This window comes from Acinonyx jubatus, chromosome A3, assembly GCF_027475565.1.
Source record: "Acinonyx jubatus isolate Ajub_Pintada_27869175 chromosome A3, VMU_Ajub_asm_v1.0, whole genome shotgun sequence".
Classification (NCBI taxonomy): domain Eukaryota; kingdom Metazoa; phylum Chordata; class Mammalia; order Carnivora; family Felidae; genus Acinonyx; species Acinonyx jubatus.
Window position 1 is genome coordinate 31478150 of NC_069388.1, and position 23396 is coordinate 31501545.

Below are 23396 nucleotides of genomic sequence, written 5' to 3' on the forward strand. Positions count from 1 at the left end.
AGCTCAAAGCATCATTACTAAATCAAACGGAAACTAATGCAATGGCTTCTGCCAAGAAAAGTGATGAAAAGTGCTTCCAAACAAGTATGTCTAGAGTACGAACAGAGTACTTTTTAGAAATAAAGATGCTACTGTCCGCATTGTTGGTAATGAAAAAGCTCTTGTCTAAAAGAGCACATTATTAACAACCGCACTCAAACGTCCACTTTTAAAATTAAGCAACTTGAGAAAAGGGCAAATGAGAAAGAAAAGAAAGAAAAAACAAAATTTCACCTGCATGGTCATTATACAGCTGTGTAAACTTGGTATCATTCATCAAGCATAACCTAAGGATTTTGCTGCACTGTTACACTTCAATTAAAAAGTTTAAATAATTAATATTGGCTCTTTCCAAAATTATACACTTGAAGGCCAGCACACATTTCTAATCAGAAATTCTAGAGAAAATGATGCAGATATATTTCTGGACTAAAAGAACCCCCCACCCCCTACCCCCACTGCATTTATTTTTCTTTACCACACTGGTTCTTGTGCAATAAAACTTGGCTGTCAGCCAAGCATGGTGCTTTGCGGGCTGTTACTTGATTATTTTCTAATGACACCTGTTTCACTTTAAATACCAGTCAACAGTTTGGTTCACACAGGAATAAAATAATTTATCTGAAGGGAGCACTTAGAAACTCCAAATCTCAGAGCAGCTAGACTGTGCTCTGCAGAAAGCTGTTCTCCTGACACTGAACTCAACTTGTTTCATTGTCTAAAGTACTATAATAACCAAACTTAAAGGAAAACTTGGTTGTACTTTTCAGAAAATTAACAGAAACATCTCAATACATTTTCAGCATTAATAAGCTATTGGGATTTAACAACCTCACCACTCCTGCCAAAAAGTTACCAAAAATTCCCACTTTTCTAATATTAAAAGAGTTATAACTAATCAGCATGTTCACAAATCAAGCCTGATTTCAAGTTTTGAGATCTTGAGCAAACTGCTTTTAGGTAATTTAACTTTCCTAGATCTCTTCGCATCCCTGTGTGTTAAGTGAGGGAATCCCAGAGTAATCGTACATTCTATGGGAAGTTGTTTTCCAACGTTACTATGTGTAAACAGTTATTCCAGTTTGGATACAGAAAAGAGACCAAAGGTCAGATAAGGTGGGAGACGTTTCATTTTTGTGGGACTGATCCTGACTGAGGGAGTAGGGAGAAAGGATGGTCTATGGGAAAAAGGCAGAGGAGGGGAGGACCCCGAGAGTCAAGGATAGGAGAGAATGGTTGGTGAGTTCTGTGAGGTAACAGGAGAGAACATCTCAAGAGCCTAGGAGAACAACTCCAGGACACAGGGAAGGGTGAGAACAAGGAAGGGGGAGAGCACTTGAGCACCCAAGGGCCAAGTATGAGAAAGGGAACCCGGTGGAAAGACCGAGAGGGATGTTGAAGGCAGAAGACCAGGTTTGAAACCCTGGAAGCGGCAGTCTGCAGGAAGGCAGAAGGGACACGGGAATGGGATGTTGGGGGAAAAGGTTTCTGTAAGAAGATCAAGAGGAGAAAACGAGGAAGGAGGTTGGGGATCCACAGATCCAAGAACTGGACCCTGGTGGGAAGACCTGGAGAAAGGGGGTATCTAGAAAATGAAGCGGGGACCCTTAAGGCCAGCGACCTGACTTACTTTCTCCGCTGGACTTGCACTGCTTTGAACACATCTTCCCGTTTCAGCACCACGAAGTCGCCGTCACGGATGCGGTGGTCCTCGGGATGCGGTGGCTGTGGGCCCGGCGCCTCCCCTGGGCCCTCCATGGCGCTCAGCCCGTCTCCCCGCTCCGCAGCGTCTCTCGGGCTCCCCGCGCCCCGCCCTTCGTCCTCTGCTGTGGCGGAGGCCAGCCTCACAATCACAAACCAAGTGGACGCAGAACCCTAGGACCGGCACCTCCCCCACGTGCTGCGCGCCGCTTCCGCTTTCCTGTGGGGACCTCTGGACAGCTTCCGGGAGCCTCACGGCTTCCGTCTGGCCGAACTCCTTGATTGGCTGCACTCCATCCCTCCCTCCGGTGTCGCAGCACCTTGGACGGAAGTTGCGTGAAAGACGCGCCAAAAAAGAACGTGGAAGGAGACTAGAGTTTAGCTTCAGTAGCTAAAGATCCAGTGAGCCCGTGAGGCGTTGGGGAAACTGAGGTCCCACGCGGGGACGTCTGGAGGGCTGCGACTGAAGAGAATCGCAGGTCTTGGGTAGGGGTCGCCTGAGGAGCTCGGGCCTCAGTCTTTTCTCGGCCCTGCCTAGATTCCCCCCGGGAGGAAGGGAAAGCGGGGCGGGGCACATCTGCTGCTGTCCAGGAACCTGCCCTGCTGAGAACTGGGAGACCTTTGGGACGTCTATCTTTGCAAGTAAGAATAGCCTGAGGAGAACTAAATGAAGTGGGGGTGTTTAACGAAAGACAACAGGCCTACAGGTGGCTCCTTTACCCAATTCTACAGTCCTACATGTTGCGTCTGTGTTGGAATTTTTACAAGTTATTGCCACTATATTATCTCATTTGGGAAAGATAGGGCATGTAGCGTTCTCGAAGGAGCGCTTCAGCTTGGATTTTAAAAACGGAGTTTGGAGTTCAGTACTGCCACCAAACAACTTAGATCTTGATCTGTTTCTCAGGGTTTCAGTTTCCTGACTTGCGATATGGTCTAGACGATGATCAAAGTTCTGGCTTGTCCTAACGTTAGGAACTTGTTTGGGTATTAACGTATTTATTAATTAAATCCCTTTAAACAGATTCGGATATGGTTTTTTGTGTGTGTGATGAATTGCACTACAGTGTACGGAGATACTCTTTGTTTCTTTTTATCCTTAGGATACGAGCTATTTTTAAAGGTTGACTTTCTTTTTTACAACAGTTTTAGGTTAACAGAAAAATGGCACAGAAAATGCAGAGTTCCCTTATATTTTCTCTTACCTCCCCACAGCCCAGGTTCCACTTGTTAACACCCTGCATTATTAGTGTGTTACATTGGTTGTAATTAATTGACCGATATTGATATTATTACTAGCTAACGTGCAGAGTTTATGTTAGAGTTCACTATTTCTCTTGTACAATTCCATGGGCTTTGACAAATTCATAATGTCATATATCCACCACTACAATATCATACAGAATCGTTTCACTGTCCTAAAAATGCCCTGTGCTCCACTTATATGAATTATTTTAAAACCTATTTTATTTTTTTTTACTCCTACTTCCATCACAGAATTGATTTTTTGAATTTTATTTAAATCCAAGTTAGTTAACATATAGTGTCGTAATGCTTTCAAAAGTAGAGTTTAGTGATTCACCACTTACATATAACACCCTGTGCTCATCCCAACAAATGCCCTCCTTAATGCTCATCACCTATTTAGCCCCCCCCCCCCATCTCCCCTCCTGCAACCCAAAGGTTGTTCTCTGTATTTGAGTCTGTTATGGTTTGCCTCCCTGGTTTGTTTTTAAATGTATTTATTTTGTGTGTGCACCTCACAAGTGGAGGAGGGGCAGAGAGAAAGGGTGACAGAGGATCAGAAGGACCGCTGTACTGACAGCAGAGAGCACGATGCAGGGCTTGAACTTGGAAACCGCCATATCATGACCTGAGCTGAAGTTGGAGCCTTAACCAACTGAGCCACACAGGCGCTCCTTTTGTTTGTTAACTTATAAAAAAAATTTTTTTTAATGTTTATTCATTTTTAAGAGACAGAGGGTGAGTGGGGGAGGAGCAGAGAGAGGGAGACACACAATCTGAAGTAGGCTCCAGGCTCTGAGCTGTCAGTACAGAGCCCGCCATGGGGCTCAAACCCACAAACCGTGAGATCATGACCTGAGCCGAAGTTGGACGCTCAACCGACTTAGCCACCCAGGCAACCCCAGGCACCACAGCCAGTTTTGTTTCTTAAATTCCACATGAGTGAAGTCCTATGATATTTATCTTTCTCTAACTGACTTATTTCGTTTAGCATAATACACTCTAGTTCCACCCATGTTGTTGCAAATGGCAAGATTTCATTCTTTTTGACCCCGAGTAGTATTCCATTGTATTTATATACCACAGCTTCTTTATCCATTCATCCATCAGTGGACATTTGGGCTCTTTCCATACTTTGGCTATTGTCGATAGTGCTGCTGTAAACATTGGGGTGCATGTGCCCCTTTGAAACAGCATACCTGTATCCCTTGGGTAAATACCTAGTGGTGCAATTGCTGGGTCGTGGGGTAGTTCTATTTTTAATTTTTTGAGGAACTTCCATACTGTTTTCCAGAGTCGCTGCACCAACTTGCATTCCCACTAGCAACACAAAAGTGTTCCCTTTCCTCCACATCCTTGCCAACATCTGTTGTTGCCTGAGTTGTTAATTTAAGCCATTCTGACAGATGTGAGGTGGTATCATTGTGGTTTTGATTTGTATTTCCCTAATGATGAGTGATGTAGAGCATCTTTTCCTGTGCTCTTAGCCATCTTGATGTCTTTGGAAAAGTGTCTATTCGTGTCTTTTGGCCATTTCTTCACTGGATTGTTTGTATTTTGGGTGCTAAGTTTGATAAGTTCTTTATAGATTTTGTATACTAACCTTTTATCTGATATGTCATTTCAAATATCTTCTCCTATTCCATTGGTTGCTTTTTAGTTTTGTTGTTGATCGTTTCCTTTGCTTTGCAGAAAGAAGCTTTTTATCTTGATGAGGTCCCAATAGTTCATTTTTGCCTTTGTTTCCCTTGCCTCCGGAGGCACATCTAGTAAGAAGTTGGTGCAGCCAAGGTCAAAGAGGTTGTTGCCTGTTTTCTCCTCTAGGGTTTTGATGGTTTCCTGTCTTACATTTACGTCTTTCTCCATTTTGAATTTATTTGTGTGTGTGGTGTAAGAAAGTCGTTGTATCATTCTTCTTCACGTTTTCGTCCAGTTCTCCCAGTACCATTTGCTGAAGAGACTGTCTTTTTTCCATTGGATACTCTTTCCTGCTTTATCAGAGATTAGTTGGCCATACATTTGTGGGTCCATTTCTGGGTTCTCTATTCTGTTCCATTGATCTATGTGTCTGTTTTTGTGCCAGCACCATACTGTCTTGATCATTACAGTTTTGTAATACAGTTTGAAGTCTGGAATTATGATGCCCCCAGCTTTGGTGTTCTTTTTCAGTGTATTACATTGGCTATTCAGGGCCTTTTCTGAATTTTAGAATTGTTTGTTCTAGTTCTGTAAAGAATGCTGGTGTTATTTTGATAGGGATTGCGTTGAATGTGTAGATTGCTTTGGGTAGTATTGACATTTTAACAGTATTCCTCCAGTCCATGAACATGGAATGTTTTTTCATTTCTTTGTGTCTTCAGTTTCTTTCATAGGCTTTCTATAGTTTTCTGCATACAGATCTTTTACACCTTTGGTTAGGTTTATTCCTAGGTATTTATGGTTTTCGGTGCAGTTGTAAGTGGGATCGATTCCTTGGTGTTTCTTTCTGCTGCTTCATTATTGGTGTATAGAAATGCAACTGATTTCTGTACGTTGATTTTATATCCTGCAATGTTGCTGAATTCATGTATCAGTTCTGGCAGTTTTGGGGTGGAGTCTTTTGGGCTTTCCATGTAGAGTATCATGTTGTCTGCAAAGAATGAAAATTTGACTTCTTCCTTTCCAATTTGGTTGACTTTTATTTCTTTGTGTTGTCTGATTGCTGAGACTTGTTCCAACACTATGTTGAACAACAGTGGTGAGAGTGGACATCCTTTCACATTCCTCACCTTAGGGGGAAAGCTCTCAGTTTTTCCCCATTGAGGATGATATTCTCTGTGGGTCTTTTGTATATGGTCTTTATGATCTTAAGTTATGTTCCTTCTATCCCTACTTTCTTGAGGCTTTTTATCAAGAAAGGATGCTGTATTTTGTCAGATGCTTTTTCTGCATCTATTGAGAGGATCATGTGTTTCTTATCTGTTCTTTTATTAATGCAATGTGTCACATTGGTTGATTTGTGGATATTGAACCAGCCCTGCATCCCAAGAGTAAACCCCACTTGATCGTGATGAATAATTCTTTTAATGTGTTGTTGGATTTGGTTTGCTAGTATCTTGTTGAGAATTTTTGCATCCTTGTTCAGCAGGGAGATTTGTATGTAATTCTCTTTTTTAGTGGAGTCTTTGTCTGGTTTTGGAATCAAGGTAATGATGGCCTCATAGAATGAGTTTGAAAGTTTTCCTTCCATTTCTATTTTTTGGAACAGCTTCAAAAGAATAGGTATTAACTCTTCTTTAAACATTTGTTAGAATTCTGCTGGGAAGCCATCTGGCCCTGGACTCTTGTTTTTTGGGAGATTTTTGATTACTGATTCAATTTTTTTTTTTACTGGTTATAGGTTAAAAACTATTTTAAAGGTTACTTTTATTTTGAATCTTTGATAATTAGCCAGAATCTATCATTGAGTTAAGAAAAAAAAAATGAGTATCTTGCTATGTACAAAACAAAAAATGTGAAGGGATAATTAGCAAAAAAAAAAAAAAAAAGGATGAGAATATGTTAATAAATATGTCTTTTAAAAAATGATTGCATTTCAATGAGTTTATCTAAGAACTGCAAATAATTCATCTAGAATTGACCTAGATTGACCTAGAAATGATCTTTCTTCCATTGCCTTTTTGAGAAGCTGGAAGTCCCAGAAAATTAACTTCTTTCCTATTTAGCCCCTATAGAGAAAGAAAGATTAAAACATGTATGTACCCTTTTCCACCCCTATGCATCCTCAGAAAAGTTCATATTAGCTGCCTATGTAAGAGTATGTGTGTACCTTTTGTAAAAGTGGATATGACATGCAGGATTGACTGTTTTTGAGGGTCTATGATGATGTATTCATAGTGTCACAGGTCAGAATTATGGTCAGCCAGTGCTGCCCTAGAATCAGTCTAAAACACTACAAAAAAAAAATCATCTCTGAGTTAATTACTTGTCTTATTTTCATTTCTATTGAGGGAGCCCCTTGAAAACCGGTACACTACCTTATTTTTATCCCATGAATGTTCAGTATACTTGGTTAAACACCTATGGTACATATACCTTAAAAAGAGGTGGCACCATTTGCAATGACATAGATCTAGCTAGAGAGTAAAATAAGCAAAGTCAGTCAGTCAGAGAAAGACAAATACCATATGATTTGACTTATATGTTGAATTTAAGAAACAAAACAAACAAGCAAAGGGCAAAAAGAAAGAGAGAGATAAACCAAGAAACAGACTCTTAACAATAGAGAACAAACCGACGGTTACTAGAAGGGATGTAGGGGGTGAAACAGGTGATTGGGATTAAGGCGTGCACTTGTGACGATGAGCACTGGGTATTGTGTGGAAGTGTTGAATCACTGTATTGTACACTTGAAACAAATATTACACTGTATGTTAACTGGAATTTAAGTAAAAACTTTAAGGAGAGAGAGATGGGAATTAGAAGTGTGACTGCAGAGCGTTTGAAGCTGGTACCATGATGTACAATGTTGCAGTGCTGTTTGCTAATCTCAAACTAGAATATGTTAATTTTATTTACTATGTTAATACATTCTTAGGAGCACTATTTCCATTATAATTTTGATGAAGATTTTTTTTTGTCTTTGTCTTTTAGAAGACATGAATGGAGACTATAGAGGCAGAGGATTTGGACGAGGGAGGTTTCAAAGCTGGAAAAGAGGACGAGGTGGTGGGAGCTTCACAGGAAAATGGAGAGAGAGAGAACACAGACCTGACCTGAATAAAACCACGAGAAAGCATACTTCTGGTAGGGGAGGTCAAAGATTGCTCAATTTTTTTTCCTTCATGAAGGAAGCTATTTATGCTTGTCCTTCAAAGCAGTTTAACTTAAACTTCAGTCTTTGATTTGATGTTACTCCTTAAAGTAGTATTTAAGTATTAAGATCCAAAATTTTTACTGAAACCTATAACTTAACCTGTAACTACTAATATCATGTCAGTTTCTCATTATCAGAAGGAGAAGCAAATAGGAAAAAAAAAATTCTATTTCTACTAACCTAGTGCTCGCTTCAGGAGCACATTACTATTTCTATTGACTTAATATTCTATTTTTTTTAGAACAAACCTCACAGTCTTTGCTACTACAATCAACATTGGATCAGTTCATACCATATAAAGGCTGGAAGCTTTATTTCTCTGAAGGTAAAGTTACAAGTGTAAAGAGTATCACAGATTCTGTTTTCTTGTCACCGGATGTTACATCTCCTATTACTATAGTACATTTGGCTTACTGATAGATAGCCCCTTCTTTAATTTTAGTTCACCCAAACAATTAAATCATGTTTATATTTAAAGAGTATTATGTTTAGAGTTTTGTATCAGTTAGGAAAGCAGAAACCACAGTAGGTATTTCCAAAAGGGGACTTGATACAGTGAATTGAATATATAGTTGGAAGTCTAAAAAGAGCAAAAGGGGGGTTGCTCCTGGGTGGCTGTTGGTTGAGCCTCTGACTGTTGATTTTGGCTCAGGTCATGATTCCAGGGTCATGGGATTGAGCCTGCATCGAGCTCCACACTGAGCCTGGAGCCTGCTTAGGACTCTCTCACTCCCTCTCTCTCTCTCTCTCTCTCTCAAATAAAATTAAAAAAATAAATAAAGAGCAAAATGGGAACACTGTGATAAGCCCTCAGATAATAGTAACTTCCAGAAGCAGCAACCATCCTTATGGCTGAGGGAATAAAAAGTAAGAAGTTCTGAGGTTGTCAGGATGTAGGGATTCAAAGGAAGAGCTGTTGCTTCAGGTGCTCAGGGGCACCCTGAAAAGCTGTGCTTGGATCTCCAAAGGGTACTCTTCACACCTGTGCTCAGACCACTGCAGCAAATGAAGCTGGTTGTTGCTGGTAACTCTGGTGGGAGGATGACACTATTGATGCTCAGAGCTGGCGGCTGGAAATTCTCTGCAGCTGGCAAGATGCTGAAAAGAATTAGAAACAAAAATAAAACCCTTCTTTCTTGCCACCTTCCAGTCTCTAACATGCCTCCAGTTGACAGAATTTAAAGGAGTCTGGGCAGTGACTGTGCAGATCTCAATCATAGCATCACAGAATAGAAAATAGAAGGGAGGGCTTGGAACCAAGAGAACCTACACAGGCTTGTGTAGAAACACACTTAAGGACTCTCTCTTTTATAGTCAAAAATATCAGTTAACATCATAGGTTTGGAGACTAGTCTTTTCTGTGTTCTTACAGTTTTTTTCTGTATGTTGTATCTTTTATGAATTATGGTTTATGTGTATGTATATGTGTGTGTGTGTGTAAAGACGTGTATGTATATACGTATATATGTGTATATATATGTACATTTATATGTATATATGTACATTTATGTGTATATATATATGTACTCATATATGTGTATATATATATAGGTTTTTTTCCACTGGACTGTACTGCTTTGAGGGCAAGGATCTTCCCCCTACCAGGCACTCAGTATTCATTTGGTGAATGAATGAAGTGCTTTACAAATGTTTTTCTGTATTGAGAGTCTGTTTGTTTTTTTTTTTTCTATCACATAGATATGTTTCTTAGGTGATGTGTCTTTTGTTGTTTTAGGATGCATTAGCTACCAACAACTGCAATATTTCCCTAGTAGTTAGACCAGAACACCAGAAGTGATCTTTAGACTGGTCCTAAAGATGGAGTTCAGCAGATGCCTTAGATTTAACCATCTATACTTCCAAACTACTTCATTGTATTGTTTCTCTGTGGAAGACCAGTTTGAAAATGTTATGGAACTTTACAGTGTAAAAGTTTTGGGACCAGAGTGAAATAGCGGTCTGTCTACCCTAATGTCAGGAAGGGATTTGACATGTGGCATTTTGGACTTGTAGAATTTACTTTGCAAAGACTGATTGTCTTTAGCTCTGTTTCTGGGTAAGAATTTAATTCAGGTGTCTAGCTTTGGCTTTATTATAATTTTCATTTTAAGCTCTATTATGTAAGCTATTTGAACTACTAGGTCCTATTAAGCGCCAAAGGTTCAGTACAAAGATTCCCAGATAGTATTGGTGCTTTTAGAGAGAAACACTTCTTATCTGCATTTAAGATTATGCAGACCTAAACTTGCTTTAGAATACTTAACTATTCCTATGTAAATATAATCAAAATGCAAAGTAATTGGAACAAGTCCTCTACCATTTGTGCAATGTTTCTTTGTCTCATGAAAAATATGCCTGTATGTGTGTGATTATTAGTGCTAATGCCATATTTGTTGGATTAGTTTACAGCAGTAGCTCTCCTTTTATTGAGAAGATTCAAGCATTTGAAAATTTTTTCACAAGGCGTATTGATTTATATGATAAGGTAAGATTCCTGTACAACAAAGCTACCAGTACACCTTTATGTGTTGTCTTCTTAAACAATGTGTTTGAGGTGCTAGTGATCAGTAGAGGCTGGAGCCAGACAGCTTTGATCTAGATCCCACCTCTGCCACTTAGCTGCAGTGTGGACTTTGGTGTATTACTTACGTTCTTTGTACCTTAGTGTTCTCATCTATCAGTTGGTCATAATAGTATTAATACCTACCACAAAGTGTTGTTAAGAGGCATAAGTAAATTAATATATTTTAAATACTGTAACTGTGCTTGACGCAAAGCTTATTATACTCATTGTTATCACAATATAAACATATGCTTTTTCAGAGTAATTGAATGTTTAGTTTTGATTGTTGACTTCAAAAAAGCCATCATTGTTTTCACACCTTTAATATTTTATAGGATGAAATAGAAAGAAAGGGAAGTATTTTGGTGGATTTTAAAGAACTGACAAAAGACGATGAAATGACTAAACTGGTACCAACTATAGCAAATGAGTTAAGGGATACACCTGAGAAAACTTTGGCTTGCATGGGTCTGGCAATACATCAGGTAAATATTTTTGTGTTGACTTTTGTCAAAATTTTAAAGGAAGACTTTACAGTAACAGTACCTTCCCTAACAGGTAGTTTTTAGCCAACTGGAACTGAAGAATTTCAATCCTGTCCTGAAAGATAGCATTCATTCTATATACAACAGCTTATCTAAATATAACATTTATTTTAATTTACTTGAATTAGTTTAGTCTGTTAAAGATAATACAGGAATTGAAGAGCTCCTTGAAAAAATCTCATAAGGAAGATAAGACAAGGATCATGTTGTTATCAGTTATGAACTTGGAAAACAACCTCAGATTTAGGTTGTGTGGCATGGGGCAAGACTTAATCTCCCTGAGTGTCCCCATATATAAATGGAAAATAATATATGCTGTGCCTGTTTTTCTCAGGGTCAGTTGACACAACATATGTGACAGTATTATTTAGGCTGACAAATAGATAAATGCTTCTAGGTAAAGAGTTGTAAATCTCAGAACAGGAACAGATAAAATACTGGGTGCATTCAGAAAAAGTAAGACTATTGGGGAGGAATGGGAAGAGGTCAGAGGAAGACTTTGTAGAGATGCTAGGGTTATTATGGGTCTTAAAGGGGTTCTGAGAATTAGACATAGGCCAGAGGAGGTAATGGTATCCAGGCATAAGGAATAGTTAATTACAAAGATGTGTACATTGCTGGTAACCTAGACAGGAAACCTTGGTGTTGTCTCCAGACTCATCTCACTCATTAGTTCTCCATATCCAAGTCACCACATTCTTTCATTCCTATTTCTAAAACATCTCTTAAATCCATCTCTTTTCCACCCTTACTGGCCCTCCACCCTTCTTAAACCTTCATTATCTTTCCTAAATTGTTGCTATACTGGTGAAACATGATCTGTCTTCGGAAACTGGTGACTTCTTCCAAGTGAAATCCAAATCCTTTACATGGCGTTGAAGGCCTTCCATGATGTGGTTCATCTTCCTCCTCCACTTTCACTCACTACCCATTAAGCTAAGCTGAGCTCTCCCCAGAATTCTTTCAATACTCTGACCTCTTGCACATGCCGTCCCTTAACCATGGAATGCCCCTTGCATTGCATCCAGATTTTGGGGCCTAACTCCATTGTCTCTCATGTAAACCTTTCTCAGGACTGTTTTTCAAAACTTGCATAGTATTTGTCTCTAAATCTTTATGGTCTTTATAACAATTAGAGCTATAGATGTGCATCTCATTTTCACTCTTAGATTGTCAGCATACTGCTTTGTACACAAGAGGATATTAAATATTTAATATCAAATGTCAAGGGAGTGGGTATTAGATATTTCAAAAGTCATTTTTATTTTCTCTATCTTAATTAATCACTGAATATAGAGAAGTATAAAATATGTATTCACCAGAGCCCTGTCCAGGCAGTAATAGCTTTGGAGACTACTGTAAGGACTTTTAATATTAAGCTTACTTTGGACAGAAAGTAGCAGACAGGGATGCTGGAGTTTTCCAGTCCAGGGATGACAAAGTCCCAGGTAAAACATAATCCACTATAAAATAAGTAGTCATAATTAAATATCAGAGTTTAAAAATAAATTAATGTTTATCTTTGAGAGAGAGACAGAACACAAGCAGGGGAGGGGCAGAAAGAGAGGGAGACACAGAATCCAAAGCAGGCTCCGAGCTGTCAGCACAGAGCCTGACGTGGGGCTCAAACCCACAAATCATGAGATCATGACCTGAGCTGAAGTCGGATGCTTAACTGAACAAGCCACCCATGCACCCCTTAAATATCAGAGTTTTAAAGGGCTATTAGAGTTCTGTTAGTATTCTGTTCTGAACTGTTTATATTCATAAACTTCACATTTCTATAAAAGAGTTCTACTTCAAGAGTGTATTTTGTTTTCCAACTGTTTAGGTATTAACTAGGGACCTTGAAAGGCATGCAGCTGAATTACAAGCCCAAGAAGGATTGTCTAGGGATGGGGAAACAATGGTAAATGTGCCACACATTCATGCAAGGTAAGGATTTACCGGTATTAAAGTATTACTTAGAATCTGGCATGTAAGACTGTTTGATATTGGAAACCTCATTTTATAAAACAGAGAAATCAGTAAAAAAGGTTGAATTCTGTGCTATCTTATTGATTATCAAACCCAAGTAAACTCACTCAGAATTCTTCAAAGAGGTCATGACAAAAATAAATTTCCCTGCCCAAATAAGGTGATTTCCGAACTTGTACATTCCTGTAAAAATTGATTTTGGATGTATACTTATCAAGATGCTGCTATTTAAATTAATAATCTATGTAATACAGTAAATGGTGTGATTATATTTTGTTGAAATTACTAGGTTTCTACTAGACACAGAACAAATGGAATTCTGTTTTTCTTTAATTCATCTTTATTTAAGATTTAAAATTCTCATTAGAAGAGCTGAATAAGGTAATCACTAGGGTTTTTCTTTTTCAGAATTTATAGAAGATACTTTGTAACAGTTCTTGAAAAAGAAGAAACTCAAGTCACTTTTTTTGTTGCCAAAATTTTCCTTTTGACAGTAGTTTTTTCCTTTTTTCCCTTAGAGAACAGCCAGTGGGACTAGAAGAAACGGGAACATTTAGCATTTTTTAATCTTTAAGAATGATTTAATTCTTCTGAAATTACTGATCTGTAGGGATGCTATGGTTGGAGAATTCCACAGTTGCTCCTAAAAGGAAGTTGTGAAGATACAGATAACTTCCACTATTGGCTTATTGTAAATTCATAGATAAATACATTCTTGTTTTTGTTTTTAGGGTCTATAACTATGAGCCCTTGACACAGCTCAAGAATGTCCGAGCAAATTACTATGGAAAATATATCGCTCTGCGAGGGACAGTGGTTCGTGTCAGTAACATAAAGCCTCTGTGCACTAAGATGGCTTTTCTTTGTGCTGCATGTGGAGAAGTTCAGGGTTTTCCTCTTCCAGATGGAAAATATAATCTTCCCACAAAGGTAATATGTTATTTACCTACTTAATTATGTATCTTGGTAGAGACGGCAAATCAGTTTACAGAAAACATTTCCCAGTGTTTCTGAGCACAGAGCTTATTCTTACTTATTTTCAGTTTTTAAATTATGAAATACTTCAGGGTACAGAAAATAAACCAATAAAGCATTCCTCTAATCATCACCCAGAATTTTACATATTGCCAGCTCCAGTTATATTTTTAAAGATCTAAAGCATTATGGATATGATTAGTATCTCTTTTGTGCCCCCTCGCTTCTACAATTCCCAGAGACAGTCATTATCCTAAAGTTAATGTGTATCCTTTCCATTCATATTTTTATATTTTGACTTAATAGGTTTGACAATGATGTGTTCCTTTTATCTTTATTGACTTTAGACTATAGATTTTAAAGCCATAGAAAAGTCGAGAGAATAATATCTATATAGCCACCATTATGAGTTGACAGATATTAATGTTTTGTGATTTAAGCTTAATTTTTTAAGCATAAAATACTAAGTATTAGAGTTAAAGTTGAAATCTCTCTATTGCCCTCCCCAGTTCCATTCATTTTTTTCATCCTTAGAGGCAGCCACTCTTCGGAAATTGGCATAAATTCTTCAAATCTGCATTCTTATACCTGACAATATGTGTAAGGTTTGTTTTGTGTGTGTTTATGTGAATGGTATATTGAATGTAACATTCTGCAACTTTTTTTTCACTCGGTTATTTTGGAGTTTACCTATCTTAACACATACCTAATCCTTTTATCTTTACCGTTGTGGAGTACCCCATTGAATGAATAGCGATTGTTTATCCATTCTCCTGGTGGACATTTGTGTTGCTTCCGGTTTTTTACAACTACATACGATGCTGCAGAAAACATTCGTGTACATATCTCTGTAGCAGAGGAATTTCTCAGTTCTGGGATAAGCTTATTGTTAACTATTAGAGGTTGCCAAACGACTTGTCAGAGTGTTGGTCCCAGTTTACACCTCTGCTGGAGTGTTAAACAATTACCATTTCTCTGTATTTTCACTAACACTTGGTATTATTAGCCTTTTTAAATGTTGTCATTCTGGTGGGGTAAATGGTATTTCATTTTTAATATGAATTTCTACTATTTCTGTTACAGTTGAACATCTTTTCACATCTTTATTGGCCATTCAGTTTTCTTCTTCATTGAATTTTCTGTTTATGTGTTCTGCTTATTTTTCTGTTTATACTATTGATAAGAGTTTTTTATTAATTCTAGATAATAATCTTTGATTATACACATTATAGATATCTTCTCCCAGTATTTGGTTTATCTTTTAACTTTGTGGTATATTTTTTGTTCTATAGTTTTAAATTTTGACAGGGCTAAAGTGATTGTTTTTTTTCCCTTATGACTTTTACTTTTTATGCCCTTCTTAAAAAGGCATTCTTCACTCGAGCATTATCAACATTTCTCTTACATTCCCTTTTAATACTTTTAGGTCATATTTTTTATATTTAGATTTTTGTTCATCAGGAATTTAATCTTGGGAATGGCATAAAGCTAAGGATCTAATTTTATTCTTTTAGGTGAAAAGCCAGTTGTCACCATTTATTAATTAAGCCCTCTATTCCTACTGACGTGTATTGCTTCTTCTGTGGTTCACTGTGCTTTTATAGACATGTGACTCTTTCATTTCACTGGTCCTATCCCAGCTCTATACAATCTTACTTATGCTGATCTCATTAAAACTTTTGATAAGGCAGGGAGACTTACCATACCTATTCTTATTTTCCAGGGTTGCCTCTACCAACCTTGGACTTTAATAAATTTAACACTTATTACATTTTTACACAAATTGAAATTTGTAGGATTTTCTTCTTTTACAAGAAGAACAAGATGTGTTAGATTCAGCTATTGGTTCTTTTTTAAAATATGTTTTCTTAATATTTATTTATTTATTTAGGTGGGGGGCATGTGCATGGGGAAAGGACGCACAGAGAGAGAGAGAGGGAGAGAATGAATGCCAAGCAGGCTCTGTGCTGTCAGTGCAGAGCCATAAATGGGGTTTGATCTCATGAATGATACAATCATGGCCTGAACTGGAATCAGGAGTTGATTGCTTAACCAAATGAGCCACCCAGGCAGCCCTCAGCTATTGGTTCTGGGTAATCAGTGGTTTTGGTAAATGGGTGTCACCTACTATTTGTCTGGGCTTAAGGTTCAGGCTCTGCCTTTAGCTCTTAGGCCAAAATTTAAATGCTGATTTATTGGATATTTACCGTACACCACGTTTGGTCAAGATACTTCCTTGCCCTCTAGTATCGTGGGTGGTAATGCTGACCTGTAGGATGAGCGCTAGTGTGAAGAGGTTCTGCTTGTGTCTGAACTTTGGTGAACTGAAGCACTCAGAAAAATTACTGTTCCAGGAGATCCCTGTTTCAGTCACTATTACTGCATAACAAATCCCCCTAAAACTTAGTGGCTTAAAATAACAACAGTCATTTAATTACTTCTCATGGTTTCTGTCAGTTCGAAGTTCAGAAGAACTGCATGGCTGGGTAGTTCTGCCCCTGGGTCTCTTAGGGAGTTGTAGTCCAATGGTGGCTGGAGCTGAACAGTGAGGGGCTGCAGTGGCTGGGGGCTGGGGTAGCTGGGGGCTGGCTGGGCATCTCTCCTCCAAGTGGTGTCTCCGGGCTGGTTTTGGTTTCTCACTCAAAGTATGACAGCTTGGGATACTCATTCTGCACACATGGCTGCTGACAGCTTCAAGAGACAGACATCTAGCTCTCAGGAAGAAATGGCTTTGGCTCTTTTGAGCTAGCCTTAGAAGTCAGGCAGCATCACTTCTATCACATTCTGTTGGTTACAAAGTGAGTCATAAGCCTGTCCAGATTCCAAAAAGGGGAAATTAGACTCCATCTCTTGATGGGGGAGTGGTAAGGTTCTAGAAAGGCTCTTGGGGAGATATTGTTGCAGTCATATTTGGAACTGGCCAATCTGTGGCACGATCCGTGAATTTATAAATGCATCTTGGGGTCCAAATAGCCAACAAGTGACTTATAAAAACTTGAACACAACTCACATGGTGAAGACTGCCTTTGTGGTACAATAAACATTATATAAACAGAGCACAAGGAAGTGAGATAGGAGATCTAGGGATTAAGGAAGACCTAGGAAGCCTTTGGAAAAGGGGAGGATTAGGGCTGGGTACGTGGGACTGCATGTGAGAGGGCATTCAAAGATCAGGAGGCTACATGGGCACGAAGGAAGGAATGCTTAGTGTGAGAGGCTTGTAAGGAGCCTTGCACACCCACAGCGGAAAGAATAAGAGCAGTAATCAAGAGGGACCAGCTGCAAAAGTACCTCAAAAGCTTGTGATACAGAATTGAGACAGAAGGAAATAGAAAGTCATTAAGCTCTTAGTGCATTTTACTTTAACGCCATCCTGAGACCAACTTAAAACAATGTTAAATGAAGCATTTTAACTTGAATTTTCCTGAGATGTGATTGTAGTTTATTAAAATCTAGATGTGAATTAATCTTGTTGCAGTGTCCTGTGCCCATATGTCGAGGGAGGTCATTCACTGCTCTCCGTAGCTCTCCTCTCACGGTTACGATGGACTGGCAGTCAATCAAGTAAGCAATCAGACTATTAAATAAAACACAGGTTTTAGATCTCTCATACTGCCAAGTAAATCTATAATATTCCTGTATTGTACTGTGATTCTTATCTGTAGGCAGTGATACAGTGTATAGTAAAAGATTTATTTCATTAAGAGTTTGTCTTGAAATGATAATTGCCTTTATTTGAAATTTGTTGTATATCAGATTCCAGAAAGGATTTAAAGTGCAAGTATCATATCCTTTTGCTATTGAGCAGTAGTTCATTTTGTTTCTCATTTATGTGATTCATTGAACTGGATGTAGGCCATCAAAGCTATATAATTTTCTTTCCATAATGAGCTATGAAAGAAGCATTGTTTAGAAATTTAAAATAAAGAATCCCTTAGAAATGGCATGTTTCGGGGCGCCTGGGTGGCGCAGTCGGTTAAGCGTCCGACTTCAGCCAGGTCACGATCTCGCGGTCCGGGAGTTCGAGCCCCGCTTCAGGCTCTGGGCTGATGGCTCAGAGCCTGGAGCCTGTTTCCGATTCTGTGTCTCCCTCTCTCTCTGCCCCTCCCCCGTTCATGCTCTGTCTCTCTCTGTCCCAAAAATAAATAAACGTTGAAAAAGAAAAATTTAAAAAAAAAAAAAAAAAAAGAAAAGAAATGGCATGTTTCATGTTCTCACTATCCATGACACATTTTACTATAGGTTTTTATTTTTAAGCTGTTTTTTGCAGGGTGTGTGTGTGTGTGTGTGTGTGTGTGTGTGTGTAGGGGGGTATATTTTTAACCCAACAATTTATTCTATTTTATTTGGCTGTAGTCCCATACATAACTCATCCCTTGAAGTCAGAGTGCTACCCAGGAAACCTGGCTAAAACAGGAGAGAGATGGTGTTTAAAAAAAACTAAGAACCTAGAGAGAAGTGAGGTAGATTGCTACCAAGCCCTGTCCTAACTTTACCTCCTTCTGTTCTGTAAAAACTAAGACCAATATGTACAATAATTAACTGTATACTATGCTGAGATCTTCACAAACACTCTTTTACAGTAGAAGAAAGGCTTAAAAAATTTTTTTACATTTTATTTTTTTAATGTTTGTTTATTTTTGAGAGAGACAGAATGTGAGCCGGGGAGGGGCAGAGAGAGAGAGGGAGACACAGAATCCAAAGCAGGCTCCAGGCTCTGAGCTGTCAGCACAGAGCCCGACGTGGGGCTCGAACCCACAAATTGTGAGATCATGACCTGAGCCAATGTCAGATACTTAACTGAATGAGCCACCCAGGCGCCTCTACATTTTATTTTTAAAAAGTTTAATTCCAGCATTGGTAACATACAGTGTTATATTAGTTAGTTAGTATATATTAGTGATTGCTTGGCACTCATCACGAGAAGTGTGCTGTTAATCACCTTCACCTATTTCACCCATCCCCCAAATCCCCTCCCCTCTGGTAGTCAACAGTTCTTTGGAGTTAAGAGTCTGGATTTTGGATTGTCCCTTTTTTTCTTTATTCATTCCCCTCCCAACCCCCCCCCCCCCCCACCGCCCCACCCCCGTATTCCACATATGTGTGGTATTTGTCTTTCTCTGATTGACTTATTTCACTTAGCATTATACCCTCTAGCTCCATCCATGCTGTTGCAAATGGCAAGAATTCATTCTTTTTTATGGCTGTATTTAAGACTCTTGAATGTGATCTTGTGCTCTTTCAGTGTACAGATGTGCAAAGAAAGTCTGTAGGACTTTCACCACTGAGGGGGTAATGAGGGCCTCAGAGGAGCTCTAAGGTTCATAATAGGATAGGTGCACACAAGATCCAGGGTAATTTAATTATTTGAACAAAATCTCTGGTAAAAATAGCAGACAAGAAAATAGGCTTAAATATTTTAACTAGGTTTGAATGATGATCTCTTGATATTAAGAAATCAAACTTGGGGCGCCTGGGTGGCGCAGTCGGTTAAGCGTCCGACTTCAGCCAGGTCACAATCTCGCGGTCCGTGAGTTCGAGCCCCGCGTCAGGCTCTGGGCTGATGGCTCAGAGCCTGGAGCCTGTTTCCGATTCTGTGTCTCCCTCTCTCTCTGCCCCTCCCCCATTCATGCTCTGTCTCTCTCTGTCCCAAAAAAAATAAATAAACGTTGAAAAAAAAAAAATCAAACTTAGAGAGGGATGCCATTTACATCCTTTTTCTTGAATTTTTAAAAGTAAGATGTTGCTAAAGTTCATTTTGAATGAGTTATAGTAAAAATTTATTAGTATGATATTAACTTACATTATTGTTTTATTCTGTCAACATGTAGATCTATAAAATGACTATCTGCCCTAAGCTCTTCCTGCCATTAATAGTAAATTCAATTTCATTTTTTCTGAAACTTAGCTTGGGATGGCCATAAAGAATTAAATTATTGTTTCTGAGCTAGTCATTGAAATATCTGAATGAATCAAGGTGAAAGCCTTACAAAGGCCTTGCTATTGAAGCAGTCCCAGTTCTGGGGGTTTATCTGTTGAAAACAGTCACAGTATGTGAAGAAATAGCTTGCTGAAAGTATGTTTTCACAGTGTTGATTTTTTTTTTTTAATAGGGAGCAGCCTAAACATCTGAAGAAAATATTATAAATAAGATGGTACAGAGGATTATTGTATAACCATTAACTATGATGTTGCAGGAGAATATTTTGAAATGACATCAAAAATGTTTAGTGTTTTTAGTAATAAAGCAGGTCGCAGAATGTTATCTATTGTACATTACTGACTTTGTTTAAAAACATACACTGGTGAACTTTAGCCTCTACTGCAAAGCTGTAATCATCAAGACAGCATGGTATTGGCACAAAAACAGACACATAGACCAATGGAATAGAACAGAGACCCCAGAATTGGACCCACAAATGTACGGCCAACTAATCTTTGACAAAGCAGGAAAGAGTATCCAATGGAAAAAGGACAGTCTCTTTAACAAATGTTGCTGGGAGAACTGGACAGCAACATGCAGAAGAATGAAACTAGACCACTTTCTTACACCATTCACAAAAATAAACTCAAAATGGATGAAGGACCTGAATATGAGACAGGAAACCATCAAAACCCTAGAGGAAAAAGCAGGAAAAAACCTCTTTGACCTCAGCCACAGCAATTTCTTACTTGACACATCTCCAAAGGCAAAGGAATTAAAAGCAAAAATGAACTATTGGGACTTCAGCAAGATGAAAAGCTTCTGTACTGCAAAGGAAACAATCAACAAAACTAAAAGGCAAACAATGGAATGGGAAAAGATATTGCAAATGACATATTGGATAAAGGGCTAGTATCCAAAATCCATAAAGAAATAACCAAAGTCCAAACCCAAAAAACAAATAATCCAGTGAAGAAATGGACAGCAGACATGAATAGACACTTTTCTAAAGAAGACATCCAGATGGCCAACATACACATGAAAAGATGCTCAATGTCACTCCCCATCAGGGAAATACAAATCAAAACCACACTGAAATACCACTTCACGCCAGTCAGAGTGGCTAAAATGAACAAATCAGGAGACTACAGATGCTGGAGAGGATGTGGAGAAACAGGAACCCTCTTGCACTGTTGATGGGAATGCAAACTGGTGCAGCTGCTCTGGAAAACAGTGTGGACGTTCCTCAAAAAACTAAAAATAGATCTACCCTATTACCCACCAATAGCACTGCTAGGAATCTACCCAAGGGATACAGGAGTGCTGATGCATAAGGGCACTTGTACCCCAGTGTTTATGGCAGCACTTCCAACAATAGCCAAATTATGGAAAGAGCCTAAATGTCCTTCAACTGATGAATGGATAAAGAAGATGTGGTTTATATATACAATGGAATACTACTTGGTAATGAGAGAGAATGAAATCTGGCCATTTGTAGCAATGTGGATGGAACTGGAGGATATTATGCTAAGTGAAGTAAGTCAGGCAGAGAAAGATACCATATGTTTTCACTCGTAGGTGGATCCTGAGAAACTTAACAGAACCATGGGGGCGGGGAAGGGGGGAAAATGTTACAGAGAGGGAGGGAGGCAAATCAAAAGAGACTCTTAAATACAGAGAACAATCTGAGGGTTGATGGGGGGTAGGGGAGAGGGGAAAGTAGGTGATGGGCATTGAGGAGGGCACCTGTTGGGATGAGCACTGGGTGTTGTATGGAAACCAATTTGACAATAAATTTCGTATATTAAGAAAAAAAAAAACCAGTTTGACAAATTATATTTAATATAAAAAAGAACATACACTGGTGAGAAATACAAAAACATGTTGAGAGTATACTGTCTAGGAAGTAAGATTGGAGTAACTGTTATTTTCTTCTTTATGTTTATCTGTGTTTTAATAAGAAAAGTTTAAATGTCTAATTTTTTAGAGCAAGGCATCCTTAGCATGTTGTGTCATTCTGAGACTTCTCATTGCAGTCTGCTAGTGTTTGAGTGTGTATTGAGGGTGAAGGTGCAGGGTTGGTGGTGGTAAAGATGGAGGAGAATCCCGAGTAAGGGTCCTTGCTCTATTTTTATTATGATCAGGAGGCTTATGTGATGGGAGTGCACAAAGAGACAGTGAAATCATGAACATTAACTCATGGGCGTGAGAGAAATGGGGTTTTGAAGATATGCGGTGTTAGGGGTTTGGGCTAATACAAAACAAAATCCTGGCACCAGGCAGAAGGTTGTTTACAGTAGATGTGAGGCCCCACCTCTGTTTACCTAAACTGGTCTGGGGGACAAGAAAGACAGCATGCTATGTCAGGGTCAACAAGGCACCTCTCTTTAGCTAACTAGCTCCTCTCTGGGCAGCTTCGTCCTGCAGCGGTCCATAGCCCTATTTACCAGTTACCTAATTTGTTCCTTCCTTCCTGTGAAAGCAGCTTTCTGCTATTGTACTAAGTTGGGGGGGGGGGGGGCATTTCCACTCTGAAGACCTAATCTTTTTAACTCATCCTCATCCTGAGATTCCCTATTCCTATACCTTTGTCCTATATTGGGACCTTTGCCCCGCTTTACCTATACTGGGGCCTTTGCCCTGTTTACCTAATCTTATTTACCTAAATTGTTTACTCAAACTTGGGTGTGTACATCCTATGGATTTCTAATTCTTTATGCCTTGTTAACGTATCAGTGCAAGCTCAGGGAATTCCTAAGCTTATTCCCCACAGTAAAAAGTAATGGTAAAAAGGGAATTTTAAAAGCAAGAGAAAACAAGACAGTTACATACAAAGGAAACCCCGTAAGGCTATCAGCTGATTTTTCAACAGAAACTTTCCAGTCCTATCTTTTTTGAGAGCCACAATTCAACTCACTGTAATTATGAAAGAAATTTGAGAATTAAAAATAATTGGTAGTAGCCCAAGTGTCCATTGATAGATGAATAGATAACAAAGATGTGGTGTGTGTGTGTGTGTGTGTGTGTGCGTGCGCACGTGCGCACGTGCGTGTATTTACTCATATAACGGTATGTTACTCAGCCATAAAAATGAATGAGATCTTGCCATTTGCAACAATATGGATAGATCTAGAGGGTATAATGGTAATTGAAATAAGACAGAGAAAGAGAAATACCATATAATTTCCCTCATATGTGGAATTTAAGGAAGAAAAAAAAAGAACAAAGGAAAAACGAGATAAACGAAAAAACACTCTTAACTGTAGGGAACAAACTGATGGTTACCAAAAGGGAGGGAGGTAGGAAAATGGGTAAAATAGGTGACAAGGATTAAGAATATACTTAATCATGATGAGCACTGAGTAATGTATAGAATTGTTGAATCACTATATTGTATACCTGAAACTAATATAACACTGTGTTATAAATGTATGTTATCTATACTGGAATTGGCGGGGGGGGGGGGGGGTGGGGGGAGCCAGGAACATACCACAAATGCCAGCCTGACAAGTGTTGGGCTTTCAAAGCCATGGTCGGTTTAAAGCTTTTCCCATCATGTGCCAATAAAAATCC

General features: G+C 38.8%; 2 protein-coding genes across 13 annotated transcripts in view; one reads left to right on the forward strand and one right to left on the reverse strand.

Annotated features, from left to right (window-relative positions):
• Positions 1-1948, reverse strand: part of TRMT6 (tRNA methyltransferase 6 non-catalytic subunit) — a 30997-nt gene extending 29049 nt beyond the window's left edge. For 2 of the 6 annotated variants that reach the window (XM_053200232.1, XM_027069599.2), the window contains exon 1: positions 1670-1947. In XM_053200232.1, the coding sequence (XP_053056207.1) occupies positions 1670-1797 (128 nt within the window). In that variant the 5' untranslated portion in view covers positions 1798-1947. Of the gene's footprint in view, positions 1-1669 lie in introns of all 6 variants that reach the window. The other 4 variants (XM_053200233.1, XM_027069598.2, XM_027069600.2 and 1 more) reach the window with 4 other exon arrangements.
• A 19-nt stretch (positions 1949-1967) lies between these two features.
• Positions 1968-23396, forward strand: part of MCM8 (minichromosome maintenance 8 homologous recombination repair factor) — a 54816-nt gene continuing 33387 nt past the window's right edge. For 5 of the 7 annotated variants that reach the window (XR_008289198.1, XM_053200222.1, XM_053200223.1 and 2 more), the window contains exons 1-8: positions 1968-2447; positions 7618-7770; positions 8082-8165; positions 10243-10325; positions 10739-10888; positions 12780-12883; positions 13657-13855; positions 17379-17464. Coding sequence is in view for 6 of the 7 variants with exons in the window: in XM_053200222.1 (XP_053056197.1) it covers positions 2408-2447; positions 7618-7770; positions 8082-8165; positions 10243-10325; positions 10739-10888; positions 12780-12883; positions 13657-13855; positions 17379-17464 (899 nt within the window). In the remaining variant the exon portion in view is untranslated. Of the gene's footprint in view, positions 2448-7617; positions 7771-8081; positions 8166-10242; positions 10326-10738; positions 10889-12779; positions 12884-13656; positions 13856-17378; positions 17465-23396 lie in introns of those variants that run through there. The other 2 variants (XM_053200224.1, XM_053200227.1) reach the window with 2 other exon arrangements.